The 20,363-nt window shown below is 42.6% G+C and overlaps 1 protein-coding gene across 2 annotated transcripts in view; it reads left to right on the top strand.

Moving 5' to 3' along the window:
• LOC143282160 (sodium/calcium exchanger 2-like) overlaps positions 1 to 20,363 on the top strand; it is a 91,055-nt gene that overhangs the window by 20,205 nt on the left and 50,487 nt on the right. The window contains exons 2-4 of one of the 2 annotated variants that reach the window (XM_076587706.1): positions 6,576 to 7,598; positions 11,459 to 11,559; positions 17,561 to 17,584. In XM_076587706.1, the coding sequence (XP_076443821.1) occupies positions 6,870 to 7,598; positions 11,459 to 11,559; positions 17,561 to 17,584 (854 nt within the window). In that variant the 5' untranslated portion in view covers positions 6,576 to 6,869. The remainder of the gene's footprint in view (positions 1 to 6,575; positions 7,599 to 11,458; positions 11,560 to 17,560; positions 17,585 to 20,363) is intronic. The other variant, XM_076587707.1, reaches the window with a different exon arrangement.

Genomic DNA, 20,363 nt, shown 5'->3' with positions numbered 1-20,363 from the left:
ACACCGCTAACGGGTAGCGTACGTGAGTCAGTGACGTCAGGTGCACGAGGCGAGACACTCCCGCTGTGTGCGTGGTCAGCGACTGGCTGGCTGGCTGCTGTGTTGCGTGACGGCTGTGCACGTTGTGTTGACACGCCGTGTTGCCCAGGTGAAGGGTGTGTATGTTGACCTGGCAGTGGCTGCACACTTCTGATGTGCAGTTTACCTCTGGCGAAGTACCCGCTCTGGCCAGCATCCCAGAGTTCCCTCAGCTGCTTGGATTGACGCCTGGTCAGGTCTTGAGCCACACGGAGCCCGTCCTTCTGCATGCTGGCTCTGGCGTCGTGGTCAGTCATCAGGCTCATCACGTCTCCCCACCTCAAAAACTTGGCAATGATGGGGCGGGGGTGGGGGTTCTGGGGATTGTGCCTGCCCAGTCTGTGAGCCCGTTCGATGAGACCTCTGTCTTTCCAGTCCGCCTTTGTCACGTAGCGGCCCAGGGTCTGCTGAACCTTGTCGGCACAGGCTGCATAGTCTTCTGATCCATCTGCTTCGGGGATACCGAACACTTTCACATTATTTCGTCTAGAGAAGCCCTCCAGACGATCCACTTCATCTTGCAGGTCTGAGAGAGTTTTATTCATTTCGTCGTGCTTCTCACACAGCGATACGATCGCTGTTTTGTTGTCATCAACCGCCAACCGAATGTCTGTGAGTTCACTACACAGGTGTTCTACATTCCCCTTCAGCACGGCGTTCGTTTCTTCTATCTTGCTAAGTGTGTCCCCCTGTCGCTGCAGTGTGTCCCCTTGTTGTTTCAACGTGTCTTCTTGCTGTCTCAGTGTTTCTCCTTGTTTCTTCAACGTCTCTGCCTGACCAGCCATCAGTGTCAACACCTGAGCAATTTGAGACTCAAGTGATGAAAGTCTTGCACCAAGTCTGTCTTCCAGCCCGCTAACAGTCTTCTGTAGTCTTTCGTCAGTATCTGTTGGTCCAGGATTTTTCTCCACATCCCCACTGAGCAGCACACGGCGACATGAGAAGAACACATTAACCAACCTTAATTAAATCAGAAACACAGACAAACCAACCAAACAAGCCACCAAGCAAAAGGATATTCGTAAACACTGATTTTTCATTGATCATGGACGAACTCGATGTTTTCAGTGAGGGCAGAAAAAAAAATCAGGAAAAACAACCATGACCTGATAACACTGCTGAGTGGACAGGAAGACCAGAGACTTAGGCTTTAGCACACAACCGAGAGACCTGGAGGAAATCTGGTGAATAGTTCTCCAGTGTGGCGCCCAATGACTCTTCACACAAATAACGGAGAAGAAAAAGAAGATTTATAGCCGAGTCTAGCTCCAGAATCAGCCGCAAGCTGAACCAAAGTCGGTCGGTTGTTAGCAGATTTGACACGTGAATTAAACAGGTTAACACGGATAGTTAAGTTCGGTGAATCTTACAGACCAGATAAGAGGAAGGTTCTCGCCGTAGCGTAGCATCATCTGTTTTGATTGTCTTTTCCTTTTTCCCTTATTTCAGTCCCCCTTCTTTTTTTCTCGCTTCCTTCCATCATTCTTTGTTTCCCTTTCGTTTGTTTCTACCTATCCAACCCATCAGTTTTATTTGTTTATTTATAACAACAGCATCAGCAACACCGCCACCACCACCAACAATAATGATATAAATAATGACAGTGAAAATAATAATGATGATAATAATAACAATAATAAGATGATTATTATTATCATTATTATTTTTATTTATTAATATTATTATTATTTTGGATATAATGGGATATGATGGAGAGGGGCAAAGGAGCAGTCTTTGGGAACCCGGGTCATATATTTCATTTTCAGGAAAACTTTTGAAATTAATAATTACAGAAGGGTATGTCCTAAATGATACCATTATTACCGGAGAAGTGTTTGGAGACATCGGAACAGGAAGGCAGCTGGCGTTTACAGATATTTCCATGTTTCGTTTACATTTAAAAAAAATACAATATTCGTTATTTCTCTCATTACTTTTTGCCGTACTCCACACCTCAGTAAGGGCGATAGGATATTGGATCTGGTGCCCTTCTTTAAACTTTGTAAATTAAAACATGTTTTGACAGACAGTGTTATGATATAATGCAGTTTTAGATAATTCAAGTATAAAACTGAACTGGAAGTAACACTTTTTTCTTTAATATAATTAAGCATCTCGCATTTACTTAGTCGGTCATTCAGTGTAGGCCAACAGACAAACTTAAGCTTAGACTGCACAGTGTAGAAGAGGGAAATAGAACAAGTATATATTTTTATTTACTTTATGTATATTTTGACTCGTTGCAGTTTTCAATAAAATAAAGCACGGCTTTTGCAAAACGAGACAACTGCTTATTGTTATTTATTCACATGCGTCGCCCATTGACATTGTTGGTCGTTGAGAGAATGCAGACAAACATAGGTCTACTTCGCACATACCATGGTTAGGAAGGACAGACACAGTTCGAGCCAGTTTAATAGTACTTGGTGCGGGTAGTTTGCATGGTATGAAAGAGTCTTACGAGTAATTTAAGGCAGGTGTTAAGTATCATTTCATCGTGCGTGCCCGGTTTGAATACTGTGAACAGTGCTTTAGGAGTGATAGAGGCATGGTTGTTTTATGTTTGACACAGATACACGTTCTCTCTCTCTCTCTCTCTCTCTCTCTCACTCTCTTTCTCAATGACAGATTGGAAAAAACAGGCCATGCCTAAAATCTTAATCCTTGAATATAAAACATTTAGAGTTCTGAGATCTCTCTTTCTCTCTCACCCTCTCAGTCTATCTGTCTGTCTTTCTAAACTGTCTCATTGTGGATGAAATATGGACTGATATTTGATATATCTTTGAGTGAAACTCGTGTGTGTGTGTGTGTGTGTGTGTGTGTGTGTGTGTGTGTGTGTGTGTGTGTGTGTGTGTGTTCCCTCCTCTTTCTCTCTACCTGTTCTGTCAGTCAGTCTGTTTATATATTGTCTTGTCGCCTTTCTCTGCCCCCCTCGCCAGCGGGGTATGGAGAAAAGGCACGGGTCTGCGTGGCGCCTGAGTACACCGACACGTTCTCCCAGTCTGGGGAGGCCTTCTCGTGTTTCACTCAGCGAAATCTGTTGTTACCAGAGAATAATGCAATACAGTGCAATACAATACAATACAATACATTACAATACAGTACGATACAATGAATACAACACAACAGAGTACAATAAATACAACACAGTACAGTACAGTATAATACAATACAGTACTATACAATAAAGTGCAATGAAACGCAGTGCATTACAGTGCAATGCAACACAACACAACACAATATGATGTGATATGTCTGTTCTTACACATATCAAAACGACGTTAAATGAAAGTGCTACCACTTTAATTCGGTGCACTTCATTACAAAGAACACATATGATCTCTCTGTCTCTGGTTTGTTTCTCCCTGTCTCTCTTTCTCTCACTGTATCTCTGTGTCTCTCTGTATCTGTCAGTCTGTCTATCTGTCTGTCTGTCTGTCTGTCCCTCTCTCTCTCTCTCACGTACACACACACACACACACACACACACACACACACACACACACACACACATTTACACAGATACAAATCCGAACGTGTAGATACCTACAAACGCATGACCTCACTCGCGCGCGCGCGCTCACACACACACACACACACAGATACAAAGACACATACACACGCACGCGCGCGGGCGCGTACGCACACACTCACATACTTTGCACAAAAGGATTATCGGTAAAGTAAATCCCGATGGTGAAAGGCATTTACTTAATCCGTGTCCAGAGGGGGCGTAACGGAGTCCGGAGATAATCATGCGAGACAATCCTTTGGCAAGAAGCAGTAAAGGTCCCCTTTTTCACCTTAACTCACTCAGTACGGCCAGTCCTCTCTTCTCCTCTACACAGACCCCTCGGATGTCCAGTGGTGTCTCAATGACCCACCTTTAGCTTCCGTCGTCAGAATTGTGGTATTCTTTGTCAACATTCACCTCTTCAGTATAAGAGCCTTCCGCTTGCAATATTTTAATGGTGGTAATTGGGGTGAAACGCTTAAGTGGTCCTACCTTCTGTTAGTAAAATCCACAGGTAGGGAAACGTCGTGTACTTTTATTATACATCATCATGTCTTTAAACGCTGAATACGTGCATACATGTCTTTACACACTGAGCACATGCATACACGTCTTTACATACTGACTACATGCATACACGTCTTTACATATTCACATTTGTGTACATGTAGTGCTTACACTTCAGACGGAGTGCGCGCGTGAGCGTGTGCGTGCGTGCGTATTTGAGTGTGTGTGTGACCGAGAGAGAGAGAGAGGGCTGGGGGCGGGGGGCAGAAGGGAGTGCGTGTCACTATAGACAGAGATGTGCCGATTCAGTAATGGCTGTCCGGTTTGAAAAGAAAAGAAAAGAAACAAATAAACTGTAAAAAAACAACATCAAACAAACTTGGATGGGTATCTTGTGAAATTACCTACGTTGTGTTATGATAATTGTTGTCAAAATACTGTTTCGTTGTTGTCATTGCTTCGGATATGCTATTTACATAATTTGCTACAAAATGCACCAAAACAAAAGATTATTTGTATTATAGTTACACATGGACTGACCCGCGCGCGTGCACACACACACACACACACACACACACACACACACACACACACACTGCAGATTGAGATAATCTATGGATTATACTATAGACATATATGGTATGCTTGCATGCAGACGAAGAAGAATGTCATTGTACCGATTTAGTAACTTAATGGTAACTTACAGTATTACATGACACAGCTTCACAGAGCAACCATGAACTCGGTAAATATCGGCTATCCATCCTTTATAACCAGAACAGGCATGAATGACCAACTAATCACAATCAGATGGGAATTCATTCTGACGGCGCGGCGGTGGACTTATGTATATGACGTCAATTAAGGATTAACGTCATCTTTCTTTTTTTTCTTTTCTTTTTCCACTGTGGCAGCTTAAATGGACTCATGGTGACAGATTCCATATGTTGGTATTTGATGCTCTGTCTGTCGCTTTGGCGACACCTTTGGCTAAGAATTTTTTTTTATAGATCTGAAGAAATGAACCAGAAACAACAAAAATAATATGTCACGCGCGAACGCACACACACACACACACACACACTCACACTCACACTCGTATGCACCCCCCCTCCCTCACCCCCCCCCCCCCCCCCCTCCACACACACACCTTTTCTCTGTGTGTTCCTTTGGCCACATGCGTGGAAGGGAACATGAAGACCTTAGTACTTTTGTCAAGAACTGAACGTGGGACCTATATACACAGCTAAGAAACCAGCCAACCCACCATCCCGCCTTTTTAATTAAAAAAAAATCAAAGGAAGAGCAGGAAGGATGGAAAGAATGAAATAAAGAAATGAAAGAATACCAGGGGATTAACAGAAAAGAAAAAGGAAGAACCAATGAAAGAGAGAGAGAGAGAGAGAGAGAGTGTGAGAGAGAGAGAGAGAGAGTGTGAGAGAGAGAGAGAGAGAGAGTAGTCTGTTGACGAAGGGAGGATGTTGACCTGAAAAGACTGGCATACCTGGCGGTGACGATGACACAACGTGTCAATAGTCTATGTCTGGCTGTCATTATCACTGCTCCAGCTGCAAGAAAAGGCAGAGAGACTCCAATGCCTTCTGAACAGCCCCAAAAGACAGCCCCAATTTTTGGAGCTTCCGTTTATTGTCGCCATTGTTCACCGACCGCGGTGGGTTTTTTTTTAGACAAGACAGGTACACACGTTGGCACGAACCAACACACTCGCGGTCACGCGTAAGGCAAATTCACACTCACAGTCCACCCCCCTCCCTTCTCTCTCTCTCTGTGTCCGTCTGTCTCTTTCTCGACAGACGCAGAGGATGGGGGCATTATGGCGTGTTTTTTTAATTTTATTTATTTATTTATTTTTTTTTTTGTTAAAGCTGTGTGCATATATGAAATGATTGGTACATAGACAAGCTTGGAGCTTTCTTTCTTTTTTTTTTTTTTTTTTTGATGAAGTGTCTGGGTTTGTTCCAATGTAACTTTTGTTTATCTGTTGCGCTTGCTGAATTGGAAGCACAAGCAGTATTGACTTGAATTTGTGTTCCTTGTGTATGAAGAGTTACTACTCTTTATTGGTGTTAAAGCTAAACATTTTAAAAAGATAAAACATTGATTATATTCAGTTAGTTTTCAGTTATCAATTCTATCCATTATCGGATTGTATTCATTAGCAGTTAAATGTTGCTGATGTTTCCTTTTTTAGTTTAAGGTTTACTAAGACGTGCGATTTTTGTCAAACTACGTTGCACTTGAACGCATTTATGTATGTATCTATGTATGTTCTACATTTCCAGTACAAAATTTGACAAAAACTGACTACTTGAATCTGTACTTGAATAAGTTTTGTCGTATTTACAATAAAAAGATCAGTGTTAAAAATGAAAATGTCAGCATTTCTTGGTTCATATTATCTAGAATTCTTGCAATAGTTGTAGGCTGATAGAAGTGTTCTCTTTTGTTGCAGATGAAGACCCAGACCGTGAAATGATCGGCAAACCTAACTGGCAACACGGATATCGGAACGGAAACGAACAATAACAGCTCCTGCACAGACAGTATGAATCCAGAATAACACAGTTCCTTAGCTTCTTGTTGAAATGTGCGCGCAGGTTTTCATCCATTATGAATGCAGGCTAGGAATCTAAACCGTCTTCAGCGTAGGAAGTGAACACGCGGTCGACCTTTTTTCCTCATCCTGTACATCACAAGGGAACCTGTTCACAAAGCTGTGAAGCGCTGTGAGCCATAGCCAGTCACCATGTCGACCGAGTTCCGGACCAACTACAGCCATGGATACGTGGTGGAGTACCTGGACAGCGGGGAAGAACGGTGCAGCTCGTGGCTGCTGATCCCGGCAGAGAACCTGTGGCCCGAGGCTTTCCGGGGCTTCCTATACATCCTGGCTCTGGCCTACTTCTTCATGGGCATCGCCATCGCCTCGGACGTGTTCATGTGCAGCATCGAGGTGATCACCAGCAAGAAGCGCAAGGTGGTGCGCTGGGACGAGGAGCGGCAGGAGAAGGTGGAGCGGGAGGTGCTCCTATGGAACGAGACGGTGGCCAACCTGACGCTGATGGCGCTGGGCAGCTCCGCCCCGGAGATCCTCCTGGCCACGGGCGAGATGGTCGGGGATATCGACGAGCGCGGCGCCAAGGACGCCCTTGGCACGTTCACCATCATCGGCAGCGCGGCTTTCAACCTGCTGATCATCACGGCGGTGTGCGTGTTGAGTGTGCCCACGGGCCAGGTCAAGTCCATCAAGGAGCTGGGAGTGTTCATCGTCACCAGCATCTGGTCCATCTGGGCCTACGTGTGGATGCTGCTAGTGGTCCGCTACATCACGCCCGGCGAGATCGACCCCTGGGAGGCCTGGCTGACGCTGGCCTTCCTGCCCCTTTTCGTCATCATCGCCTACTTTACAGACCGCGGCTGGTGCTGTTCCGGCAAGAAGAAGATTGAGGGCGTGGACAATGAGGATGATGCGGATGTAAGTTTGTGGTGTTTTACACGGTGTGGTCACTTTACTATCATTGTTTGTGGTGTTTACACGGTGTGGTTACTTTGCTATCATTGTTTGTGGTGTTTTACACGGTGTGTTTACTTTGCTATCATTGTATGTGGTGTTTTACACGGTGTGTTTACTTTGCTATCATCGTTTGTGGTGTTTTACACGGTGTGTTTACTTTGCTATCATCGTTTGTGGTGTTTTACACGGTGTGGTTACTTTGCTATCATTGTGGTGTTTTACACGGTGGGGATACTTTGCTTTCATTGTTTGTGGTGTTTTACACGATGTCACTTTACTATCATTGTTTGTGGTGTTTTACACGGTGTGGTTACTTTACTATCATTGTTTGTGGTGTTTTACACGGTGTGGTTACTTTACTGTCATTGTTTGTGGTGTTTTACACGGTGTGGTTACTTTACTATCATTGTTTGTGGTGTTTTACACGGTGTGGGTACTTTGCTGTCATTGTTTGTGGTGTTTTACACGGTGTGGTTACTTTGCTATCATCGTTTGTGGTGTTTTACACGGTGTGGTTACTTTGCTATCATTGTTTGTGGTGTTTTACACGGTGTGGTTACTTTGCTATCATTGTGGTGCTTTACACGGTGTGGTTACTTTGCTATCGCTGCTTGTGGTGGTGTTTACACGGTGGGGATACTTTGCTTTCATTATTTGTGGTGTTTTACACGATGTCACTTTACTATCATTGTTTGTGGTATTTTACACGGTGTGGTTACTTTACTGTCATTGTTTGTGGTGTTTTACACGGTGTGGTTACTTTACTATCATTGTTTGTGGTGTTTTACACGGTGTGGTTACTTTACTGTTGTTGTTGGTGTTGGTGTTAACACGGTGTGGGTACTTTGCTATCGTTGCACGTGTTATTGTTTGTATCTTAACATTGTTTTTTTTCTTCACATTATGTTCTTGTCATATTCATACTAGATCTTAGAGCAGCAGGATTACCGCTGTATCAATGCACATTATTGTTTATTTAATTATTCTTTGTTGCTGTTGTTATATTATCAGCGTTGATTAAAAAAACAAAAACAAAAAACAACAACAAAGACCCCACAAAAAACAATAACTTATAAATGCAGTCAAGGAACCACAGCTAACCAACCTAATGTACCTCAAATTATTAATACATCCACAAAAATTGTTTCAAAGATCATGCACGCTTGCGCTCATATTCAATGACAAAATCACATGCACCTACCCTTGCCCATGGGATATAGGCATACAAACACACAGGCGCACACACGGCCGGCAACACTTGCTCGCACGTGGAATAAAAGAAAATGAATAAAACGAAAGTGGGCCAGAGAACTCACCTGAGTTACAAATCTAACCATCACATTCATTATTTCGAGTGCACTTTGTGTTGGTAAAAGGGAAATAAAAGGAGCGGACAAAAGGTGAGAACAGCACGGGATTGCTCGATCTGTTGAACAGCCTTGAAACCCTTCTCAAACAGCCCCAAATTTACGGCCAGACAGCAGTCAACTTTCGCGCCAGAGCTCTTAAGCCTCTGATCCATTGTCTGGGATTTCTGCACTGGTGTGTCCGTCTTCGGGTCGACGGACAGAACCGATGTGGTCTTTCCACGAGTCCGACGTGAGCTCACATTCTATCTGACAAAGCCGGCACACACACACACACACACACACACACACACACATGTATATATCGCATGCTTTTCATGTGAGCCCCGCGTGCACGTCGTTTATTCATTTTTTAAAATTTTTTTATCGCAGATTTGACACTGGCTGGCCCTTCCAATGTTCACTTGCTGGCTTAACGGAGCTTTACAATGCATGTTCTTTTTTTATGCGAACAGCAGTTTGCCAGACGACAAAGGCCACGACATGAAAAATAAAGCTCAGGATACGATAGTTATGGCAGAGCGGTTGGAGCGTTGACTCCTGTTGGGGACCGATTTAGAACCGTATGATGGCGTCTCAGAGGTGGGGTGGTGGTGGTGAGTTTTCCGATATTAGTGATCAACATATGACTGCCTGCTTTAATACCTTAAAACCCCTTTATGTGTATACACATACAGAATATCGAACACTTACGTTAAAGATCCTGAAATCCATGACAGTGTTTGGTGCTGTATGAAAACACAAACATGCCTAGTATCCATACCCCCTGAAACCGAGTATGGTTGCCGAGGTGTCGGGGTTATGACGGTCATGTACATAAAAGCCGACTCTTCGGTACGAAGGGACTTGGGAGTTAAGCTAACGAAGAGGAAAACTGGAAGTCAGTGCCAGTGTTGCGCAAGGCCGGGACGTAATATTGGGTTGGCTGGCATCTGGCAGAGAATGACACATTGTGAATCGGCGCCTTTAGGGACTTTTTGATGTTTTCAATTGTTTATTATCATGTTTGCCTCTGTGTGTGTGTGTGTGTGTGTGTGTGTGTGTGTGTGTGTGTGGTGTGTGTGCGCGCGCGCGAGCGTGTATGTGTGTGTGTGCGTGTGTGTGTGTGTGTGTGTGTGTGTGTGCGTGTGTGTGTCGTGCGTGCGTGCGTGTGTGTGTGTGTGTGTGTGTGTGTGTGTGTGTGTGTGTCTGTTTGTCTGTGTCTTTGTGGGTGTCTGTGCACGTGCGTGTGTGTGTGACTCTCTCTTTCCACCTCCCCATTTCCCTCCTCTCTCCTCTCTATTCCACTTCCACCCTTTTCTCTTTCCATCATCATCAGCATCATCATCGTCGCGTTGTAATCAACAATATACAACATCATCATCATCATCGTCATCATCACCATCATGATTAATATTATCATTGCCAAATTCATGCATTTGTAAAACACAAACAGTAAAATTGCAAACAGTTATCACTTCTGCTGGTGCTGGTCGATGCAGAAAACACACCTGTTAATCAGAAAAGAAAACTATCGTTGAACACAATTTATAATAAACAGAGAATGAGGGAAAAAAGCATAAAATAAATCAATAAATGAAATAAATTATTCTGTATTGCTTTCTCCAAATCGTAATACAATATTGTCAAAGTGCGGTGAAAGCGAAAAAGATCGTCAATGCTTTTACAGGATTTTCGCCCCTAAAGTAAGAATGGTGATAATGATTTGAGAAATGGGGACAAAATATACATGTTAATGTGTATTTGTGTGCCATATGCGTGCGCGCGCGCGCGCGTGTGTGTATGTGCGCGCGCGCGTGCATGCGTGTGTATATGTGTACACTTGTGTGTGTATTTGTGTGTGAGTGTGCGCGCGTGTGTGTGTATTTGTGTGTGAGTGTGCGCGCGTGTGTGTGTATGTGCGTGTGTGTGTATCTGTGTGTGTGTGTGTGTGTGTGTGTGTGTGTGTGTGCCCTCTCTGTATGTACACACACATATGATATGTAATAGCAGCTATGTTTTAAACAATCTTTCTCTACGTTATACGGATAATCTGTGAGGATCCATCTGGCTTGTGTGGCGTTTCCCGTTTGACAGTTAGGGACAGTATCAGGTCCCCTTTAAAGCTGATTGATAGGGGATAATTAGATCGGTGGTGCTATTCCGGATATTTTGACATGATATGCTTACTCCCAGATTGTGTGTGTGTGTGTGTGTGTGTGTGTGTGTGTGTGTGTGTGTGTGTGTGTGTATACTTGTGTCTTTGTGTGTTTGTGTGCGCGCGCGCGTTTGTGCGTGTGCTTGCGCATGTGATATGTTTTCACACACACACACACACACACACACACACACACACACACACACACACACACACTCAACCACACCACTTTCATCCATCTCCTCTCCTCTCCCAACACCCGCCTCAACCTTGTCCATGCATTTACGTTCACCTCCGTTCCGTGTCCCACACAACAGGACGTGGCGGTGAGGGTGGTAGGACATCAGCACCAGCACTTCACGCGCACCGTGCCCAAGGAGCTGCGCGTGCTGGAAGCCCAGAAAGCCCACAGAATGAGGTGAGTCAGTCAGTCAGTCAGTGTGTGTGTGTGTGTGTGTGTGTGTGTGTGTGTGTGTGTGTGTGTGTGTGTGTGAGATCGTCTGCTTCCACTGCCCCACCCCCACCCCTAACCTCCCAAATTTTCTCATCCCTTCTGGTCACAATGTCCACAATCACCAGTGTGTGTGACGGGACATTAAACAAGCTTCCTCCTCCTCCTTGCGCAACGTTTGAATTTGTGGTGAATGATGGAAAACTTTTATAAAGAGTATCCTGGAACACCTTCTTCAAGAAGCCACCGGTGAAATGTTTGTGCTTGACATTATGCAGATCCTTTCAGTCAATCAGGAAATTTGTATACTGAGAGACTGGTTTTAATGCACACACCATGTAACACTGAGAAAGAACAAGAGCACGAAGTTAAGAAAGTATTACTCAGGCAAGCAAGCCAACAAACGAAACACTCAGCTTGACACGAATTTGAAAAGGAAAAGAAAACAGTATCTAAAATCAACAGCAGCAGCAACAACAACAACCATATCACATGTTCTAACAGTAAACACTGTAAACTACTACATGCATAAAAATACTCACATGTGTAACCATAAGACATATCTACAAAACAGCAACAAAAACAACAACCATATCATATGTTCCGACAGTAAACACCGTAAACTACTATATGCAGAAAAATTCCCACATATGTAACCGTAAGACATATCTAAAAATTAAAACAACGACAAAAACAACAAACACATCACATGTTCTGACAGTAAACACAATAAACTATTACATGCAGAATAATTCTCACATATGTAATTGCAACAGAACATTAAACAAAAAACAAACAAAACAAAACAAAAAATGAGAAGCTACGATAAATTTACCACGGCGAAAAACAGAAAAGTAGGACAAAAAACCCCCCAAACAACCCAACCCAACACACCGAAAACAACCAACAAATAAAGCGGAAGGAACAACGTGTCGCTTTTAAACTAAGCTACGATAAATTTACCACGGCGAAAAACAGAAAAGTAGGACAAAAAAACACACCCAAACAACCCAACCCAAAACACCGAAAACAACAACAACCAACAAATAAAGCGGAAGGAACAACGTGTCGCATTTAAACCAAGAGTATTATATTTTCTGCCGTTCTCAGCTGGCCGAAAGGGTGGAGCGAGGGAAAGGGACAAAGGCCTTTAGGAAAGATAAAACTGGGTTTGACCTGCTTAGTGCTTTCAATGCGGAGAGGGAAGGGAAAGGAAAAGGAAGAAACAGAACACACCAAACAGGCAAAAAAACAACAACGCTACACGCACAGTGGCTCAGCGCTTCTCGGTCAAGTCGAAGTTTTGTGTGGGTGAATAGCTATAACAGATTAAAGGGTCAGGTATATTTTCAGGTTGTCCGTTGTCCGCCGCCAACTCTGTGTTCTGTCATCTGTCAGTCTGTCTGTCTGTTCCAGTCTCTGTAATTCTCACTGTTACACACACACACACACACACACACACACACACACACACACACACACACAAGAAACCAAACCAAACAGACAAACCAAAAAGACACACCCCTGAATGTCTTGAATGGTTGGATTGGCAATCCTGTTGCTGTAAGCAATATGCAAGAGAACTAACAAAAGAAGAAGAGAAGTTAGTACACACACACACACACACACGCACACACACACACACACACACACACACACACACACCTTCCTCGAATGGTTGGACCGGCAATCCTGTTGCTATGAGCAATGAGCAAGAGAGGTAAGAAGAATGCGTGGAGAAGTGTATTAGTTATTGTTCATGTTTTGACTGGTGTTATATTACAGCGACACTTAAACGTTTAACAGTGTAGATGTATGTTCGTGTTGTCTTGTATCATGTCAATTTATAGACCGTCGAACAGCATCCTGTTACGTATGTTGTGTTATAGGGACTTCTTAGTATTGATAGATTGTAGATAATTGTTTCGTGATAGAGTTTCGTATGGAATTTCATTCTGTGCTATTCTAGTAATGTTTAATATGGAATTTTATCCTATGCTATTCTGTTGACATGTAGTTTTGTTGATGGTTACGTGATGTTGCATTGCACTGTTTTGTGCTGCATTGCATTGATTTTTGTGTGTGTTTTGTATTGCTATTGCATTGATTTTTGTGTGTGTTTTGTATTGCTATTGCATTGATTTTTGTGTGTGTTTTGTATTGCTATTGCATTGATTTTTGTGTGTGTTTTGTATTGCTATTGCATTGATTTTTGTGTGTGTTTTGTATTGCTATTGCATTGATTTTTTTTCGTGTATTTTGAATTGCATTGTACTGTTACATTGTGTTGGGAGTGTTGCATGTGTGAATGTGCGTTTACGCGTGTGTGTCTACGCCTGCTTCTCATGTACTCCACCCAGTGTGACAAATAACACACCAAACACAAACCGACAGTACCAAACACCACTCCTGGGGAAACAAAATCGACAGAAAATGTCCACAGAAAGTAAGCCATGCATTTGACTGTTTACGTTCATCATTCTGACGACATACAAGACAAAGGGAATTCGAGCCACGAGACAATTGTGGTAGAGCATCTGCACAGGACAAGGAATGAATCATGTAAACAGCCCTCATAATAATAATAATAATAATGGTATTTATATAGCGCTGGATCTTGTGCAGAGACAAATCAAAGCGCTTTCGCACCAGTCATTCACACGCATTCTAATACTGCAGAAACTAAAGACAAGGAAGGGCAGGCAAGGGAGGCTATTTTGGGAAGAGGTGGGTTTTAAGGCCAGACTTGAAAGAGCTGAGTGTGGAGACTTGACGAAGCGAAAAAGGAAGTTCATTCCAATCGCAAGGTCCAGCTTTTGACGTGTGGTACAGCTTGCAACTAAAGCGCACTACCGTGCTCTTTTCTCTTTCTGTCCCTTTGTTCTTTTCGACTGAGCGTATGAACGCGAGAACGCGCGCGAGCACACACACACATACACACACATGTACACACACACACACACACACACACACACACACACACACACACACACACACACACACACACACATACATAAGCGCGCGCGCGCGCTGTTTTCTTAGTTCCACCGCACTGGAGAAAAAAAAAAACTTTTAAAGGGAGAAGACGGTGTGCAGGCAAGAAAGCAATGAAAGAAGGACGCCACCAAACAAGCAGCCAGTGTTGGTGATCGGGTATAGCAGTCTAGGAGAACGGGTGGGAATTGCGGGGGGCCTGTCTACCCACAGAACACTGCATTGACACTACCACAGCAACACTGTACATTAAGATAGACTGTGGGGGTGGGGGTGGGTGGGGTGGGGAGGGTTGTGTTTCTTTTTCGCTTTATGTTGCACCCCAGAAAAAAGTCTTAAACTTAGGAATGAAAGTCCCACTCCTCACAATCGACTGTCGAACCAAAGCAACGATTTATATATACTCTGAGACTGCACCCATATACATATTCATGTTACGTGTAAACTGTGTGTTTCAAAGAGAGGCTCGGTGTGTGTACCTTGCACTTTCACTTCTTATGTATGATGAATATTGCTGTGGGGCACGCATTTAAATTACCAACTGTAAAAGCACAAATTAATTCTTTTGCGGTATTTTTTTTAAATTTTTATATCTGACCTGGAAAGCTACTCTTAAATTGTCCGCGAACGGCTGTGCATCGGGCACTGGAGGGAGTACCAGATTGAATTCTGAACTTAACTTTCCATGCTTAAACGAAGAGAAGGCATAATAGTTCCATGAAATATTCAGTATGTTTTGCGTCAAGTGATAATCACTTCTTCTTGCCAATACTTTGAACACGGAATTTGCAAATTAAATATATGATATTTGAGCACCAATTGCTTCGCAAAATCAGAATGATAGAAATGTTACTGATATTTTAAAGCCCGGAAAACATCTTTTTGTGTGAATCTTACGTGAATGAAACGTTGTTGCTTTTTTATATTGCTGAAACGCTCATCTTTTTTCTAACTGTAAGGTTTATTTCTCATTGAAACTTATCCGTAATCAGTTAATGGGCTAATCTTTTTATCTCAGTCTTCTTTTTTCAAGCAATTGAAACCTGACCCAATTGTGTTGAATAAATTCCCATTCATTGGATTCGAAACTAGTTGTAAAATCTGAAAATCCTTGTATTTTTGTACAAAGAAAAAAATTCAAGACAGTCATTATTGACATCGTGGATGCAAACTCGGGGAGGTATGTGTCATAAAAATTCTAGAACAGATGAGGTCTCGCTCATCTTGAATGCAACAAAGGAAGGATGGACGAAAGATAGCAACCAACAAGAGAAAAAGGCCCGTGTACCGTGGTCTGCCACATCCAGTGGGTAATGAGTCTATGAATAATGATGGATAGCCAAATGAGGACGTCGCAGACCAGAAAGAACGGTCATGTTGACGTGCCAACCTGTGTGCTGTGTTTCTGAAACAGGCTACTGACGATAGGCATCAAGTATTCTGGGTCCGAACACAAAACTCACGCTCGTACATACGCTCGCACAAACGCACATACGCTTGTGCACACACACACACACACACACACACACACACACACACACACACACCACACACACACACACACACACACACACACACGTAACATCGCGATCCGCAAGCAGTTGGCAATGGAAACGGAGCAATACCACAACGAGCCCCCCCCCCCCCCCCCCCCCCCCCCCCTCCCCCATTCCATTCTCTTCCAATTTGATTTCTGGCTCAAATGATATTTATAGAGCTTAAGTACATAAGGAATTACGAAATGAATCTAGAACTAAAATATTTAGGGACTTAAATAGTACCACTTAAAAACTTAGTGATTATTTTAACTTAGTGATTTCTCGGACAAAGCGTTTGGCCGCGGTATTACTGGAGCATCGGGGCTCCATTTTTTTCATGTAATTGTGGAGACACTTGTTTGCTCCATGCTGATTGTGTTGGTGATTTGAAACGTGCCTGGCTGCAGTATTGTGCCAACAGTTGTGTCGTCATCTGCATGCACACAAGTAAAACTGACATGGATACAAAACAGACTGATGTTAATTCAGATCTCATGGAAGACTTTTAGCTGACACGGAAAAATATAAACACAGACAGCTTAAAAAGTAATGTTTTAACAACAGAAAATGTCAAACAAGAAGGAAATGAATTCTTTGAAGTTGCCCTCGACATTACATTATAGGGTTCAATGCATTCTCAGTTTACATACCAGCCGCGCGATCTGCAAAAACCTGATGACAACAACTCGCCTGTAATAGCAATCTACACACTACTTGTAGATGACGACACAACTGCCAACCGCTTAGAAGGTCAGGCTTCTTTTGTTCGTCTTGTGATCTCAATTAATTTGTGCTTTTACAGTTTTGTCGATATGCCCGGGTGAGTACGAGTCTTCATTCACTCACGCGTGTCTACACGCTAAAAATGAAAGTAATGACGGAGCATACCTGATGGTTTTTGTGTTGTCATAACACGACCTGGAGTTTTATGTGTGGCTGGATGTCGTGCCTCCCATACCCCCACCTGCAGTAACAGACACTAAGAGACTGGCACTGAGTAACAAAACAACATGGTTCTGTTATCATCTGTGCTGTGATTCTCCTTGTCTTCTTTCAAATCGGGAGAACGGGTCCCCTCGTTCCGTGTTACATGTACATGTATGTAAACTTACATCCCTGCATGTGTGAAAAAAAAACTTGAATTTTAATACGATGTTTCCCCCCGTTTGCTTGTATTTTGTTTGTTTATGCTTTTGTGACATTTCGTTTGTAATATGCTTGTATCCATTGTACGGGATCAAGAAAATCTTGTTCACAACAGTACTTAACATGAATAAACTTTCATTTTGCATATGGAATTAACTATCCGGAGCATAATAAGTACACGAATATACTTTCTCGCTTCATGACATCTTTTGCAGGCGTAAAATAAACAGCTGTAACCACCAGATACACAAACATATGCATATTCCATTAATATTTTGTTAACTTTTCAGTGTTATAAGTTTGGGTTCTGCCGGGTAAGTAACTTGTTAGATCTGCCTTGAAGCTGTAGCTATGCTTGTTCCACAGGCTAGCCTACGTTCGGAAGCGTAGCAACAACGGGGGAGACTGGGGCTGTGTTCTGTTGCTTTGTGTTATCTAGCAAAGCTGTTTTGCCCAGCATGTATTTGTTTGTGTGATTGATGTTTAGTTCCTTCCTATCTGGCGTGCTTCCCAGTCTCTGATATCTTGTGTCCCCCCCCCCGTTCTTTCTCTCGTAGTGAGTGGATAGAAATAGGCAATAATTATAGACGAGGATAGGTTTTTGTAGAGATACAGTAGCAGGTTTGTTGGTGTTGTTGTTTTCAATTGATTTGAATCGTTAGAAATTAATTGGCGTGGATTATGTTCTTGTTTTGAGCGTGCCAGTTTTGTGGTTCGGTTCTCATCATTTTTCAGTCATCATTTTTCAGTGATCTGGTAGTGTTGATGATTAAATTCGTTTGTTCGTTTGGTTATGTAGTTCTTCATAGTCAGTAGTAGTGAACTGTGTAGTTGTAGTATTGTGAAGACAATTTGTTATAAAGGGTGATGGCCGTATAGTGTGTGTGTGTGTGTGTGTGTGTGTGTGTGTGTGTGTGTGTGTGTGTGCGTGTGCGCGCGCGCGCTCATTTTGAGTGACTAATTTGTAATTAGCTTAGAGTTATTGATTGTATATCTTCTGTCGCCTGTACAACAGTCGTATTCGCAGATTTACTTCGAAACATGCGTGAATGCCAAGAACTTCAAAACTTGTTCACAGTTATATTTGAATCGCGGTGTATTTGCGCAATACAGTTACATGAGTAGTAATTTTTTTTGGATAAAAAAGGGGGGTTGTAGGGTGGGGGGAGGGGGAGGTTCTGACGCAATTATGGCTTTACCAAAGAGACGAACAGACGAACAGTTGCCTGCAAAATTGACTTTCTTGAGCCAACAAGAAACACATGGTAAAATATATATATTATTGATGGACTCCATCTACCTCAACGATGTGTCCTCGTCAACGGTAAACCTGCTCAAAGAAACACATTACGTGTAGTTTCCTTTTAATGTCCATGTACAAGTTTCTTCTTAATGTTCATTTACAGAGATAGAATTTATTTTCAAATCTATTTTGGTGTAGTATTTTTATCTCTGCTTGACTTACGAGCTGGCAATTTTTGTGCTTGTCCTAAATGGTTCATGGACTGCGTCACAAACTGGTCTTTGTTGTGCTGAGTCGTATTTCAAGAACAGTAAGAACAAAAAAGGAGTAGAATGGTTGAATAGATGATAATCAACAAATAAAAAAGGCGGCGATTTTGTTTGCACATTTTCCTGCTACCTTGTTTTCCATACCGTCTCCGTGGCGTTACTCCCGCGCTGTGTAGTCACAGGTCTCTGTCGGTGCAAGCAGTGCACTGTGAGCTATCAATATCAGGTTTCCAAGAGTCCATTTACGAGAGAAGCGCCTGCGTTTTTGCTGAGTAGGTGTTTAGTGGTACATGCTTCGCTTTAGATATGCAAGATACCCTCTGCTTAACATCCTATTGACGACAGTAAAAATATTGGTCGTCAGTCACAGAACCACTCTGGTTATAGGATCCAGATAGGACAGAAAGGTTCCACAACGGGATTACGATTACTAAAGGGGTTCAAACCCATACTCTCCCAGTCCATGATACTTAACACTGCGATTGTAACTTTGAGATTTCTAACATCGCGAAGTCTAAAACCAACCTTACACGTGTGTTCTTAAAACAAACAAATACCTGGTCTGTTTCCCCACGCGCAGTTTGACTACATAACTTTATTATTTGTGTAATGGTGCACATACCAGACTGCAACACTTTTGACGTGGATTGGATTCCGATATGAATTTGTATCACTGGAACTTGAACTGGTGAAATCCGCCATCTCCTCTTGCGCTGCATCATTTGGCTGGTTGTTCGCTGTGTAGTGGTGTAGTGGGTTTTAATAATTGTTGAATAATTGTTTTTATTTCAAGATGAATAACCAACACGAAACTTAGAAATTAGCAGGTCTTGGGTAAGTGAGTCTTAAAAATTTGGGATTCGTTTGAATTATGTAAAGTATTCGGTTCAGAAATTTCAGACCTGTTTTACTCTTACTGATCGTGGATGATTTGTTTTTTTTTAGGGTGGGGGAGGGTAAAGGGTGTGTCAGTACTTTACAGAAACAGATTATGGTACCTATCTACAATCCGCTTGTAAACTGGCGTTGCTTTCTGCCTGGCGGAGCTTGTATATTACTACGCCAGAGCTGGCGGATCAAGCTTCCTGTACATATTTTCTTACTTCCCTTCTGATTGTAACTCTTGCAGTTGCACGAAACAAATGTTAATATTCATTCCTTAATAATTTTCGTTTAAAGAACCCACACGTTTTTTTCTTCAGGCACCAAACAGCTTTGCAAACCCAGTGACTGATTTTTTTGCCATGATGACGAATGCACCAACTGTATGTGTGTGTGTGTGTTTTGTGTGTGTTTTTTTTGTGTTTTTTTAATACTAACGCCATTGCACTCAGTTGTTGTTGATGGTGGTGGTGGGGGTAGATTGGCGATAAAATGTTTCACATCTGGACACCTTCAAGGGTCGAACATGGTGCATCAACTTTCCAACACAGGCTTTGTTGGCCGGATTTTATGTCGTTGCCGTAAAGACACGTTTCCCCAGTCATTTAAATTGATATGAAGGAATTGTTTACTTGGACATCTGATTTAAGGATTCGGCTTCCCATTATAATTACAAGAAAGAAATATGCAGTTCTGTGA

The sequence above is a fragment of the Babylonia areolata genome, chromosome 5 (assembly GCF_041734735.1).
Source record: "Babylonia areolata isolate BAREFJ2019XMU chromosome 5, ASM4173473v1, whole genome shotgun sequence".
Lineage (NCBI taxonomy): Eukaryota > Metazoa > Mollusca > Gastropoda > Neogastropoda > Buccinidae > Babylonia > Babylonia areolata.
This window is presented reverse-complemented; position numbering and strand designations above follow the sequence as displayed.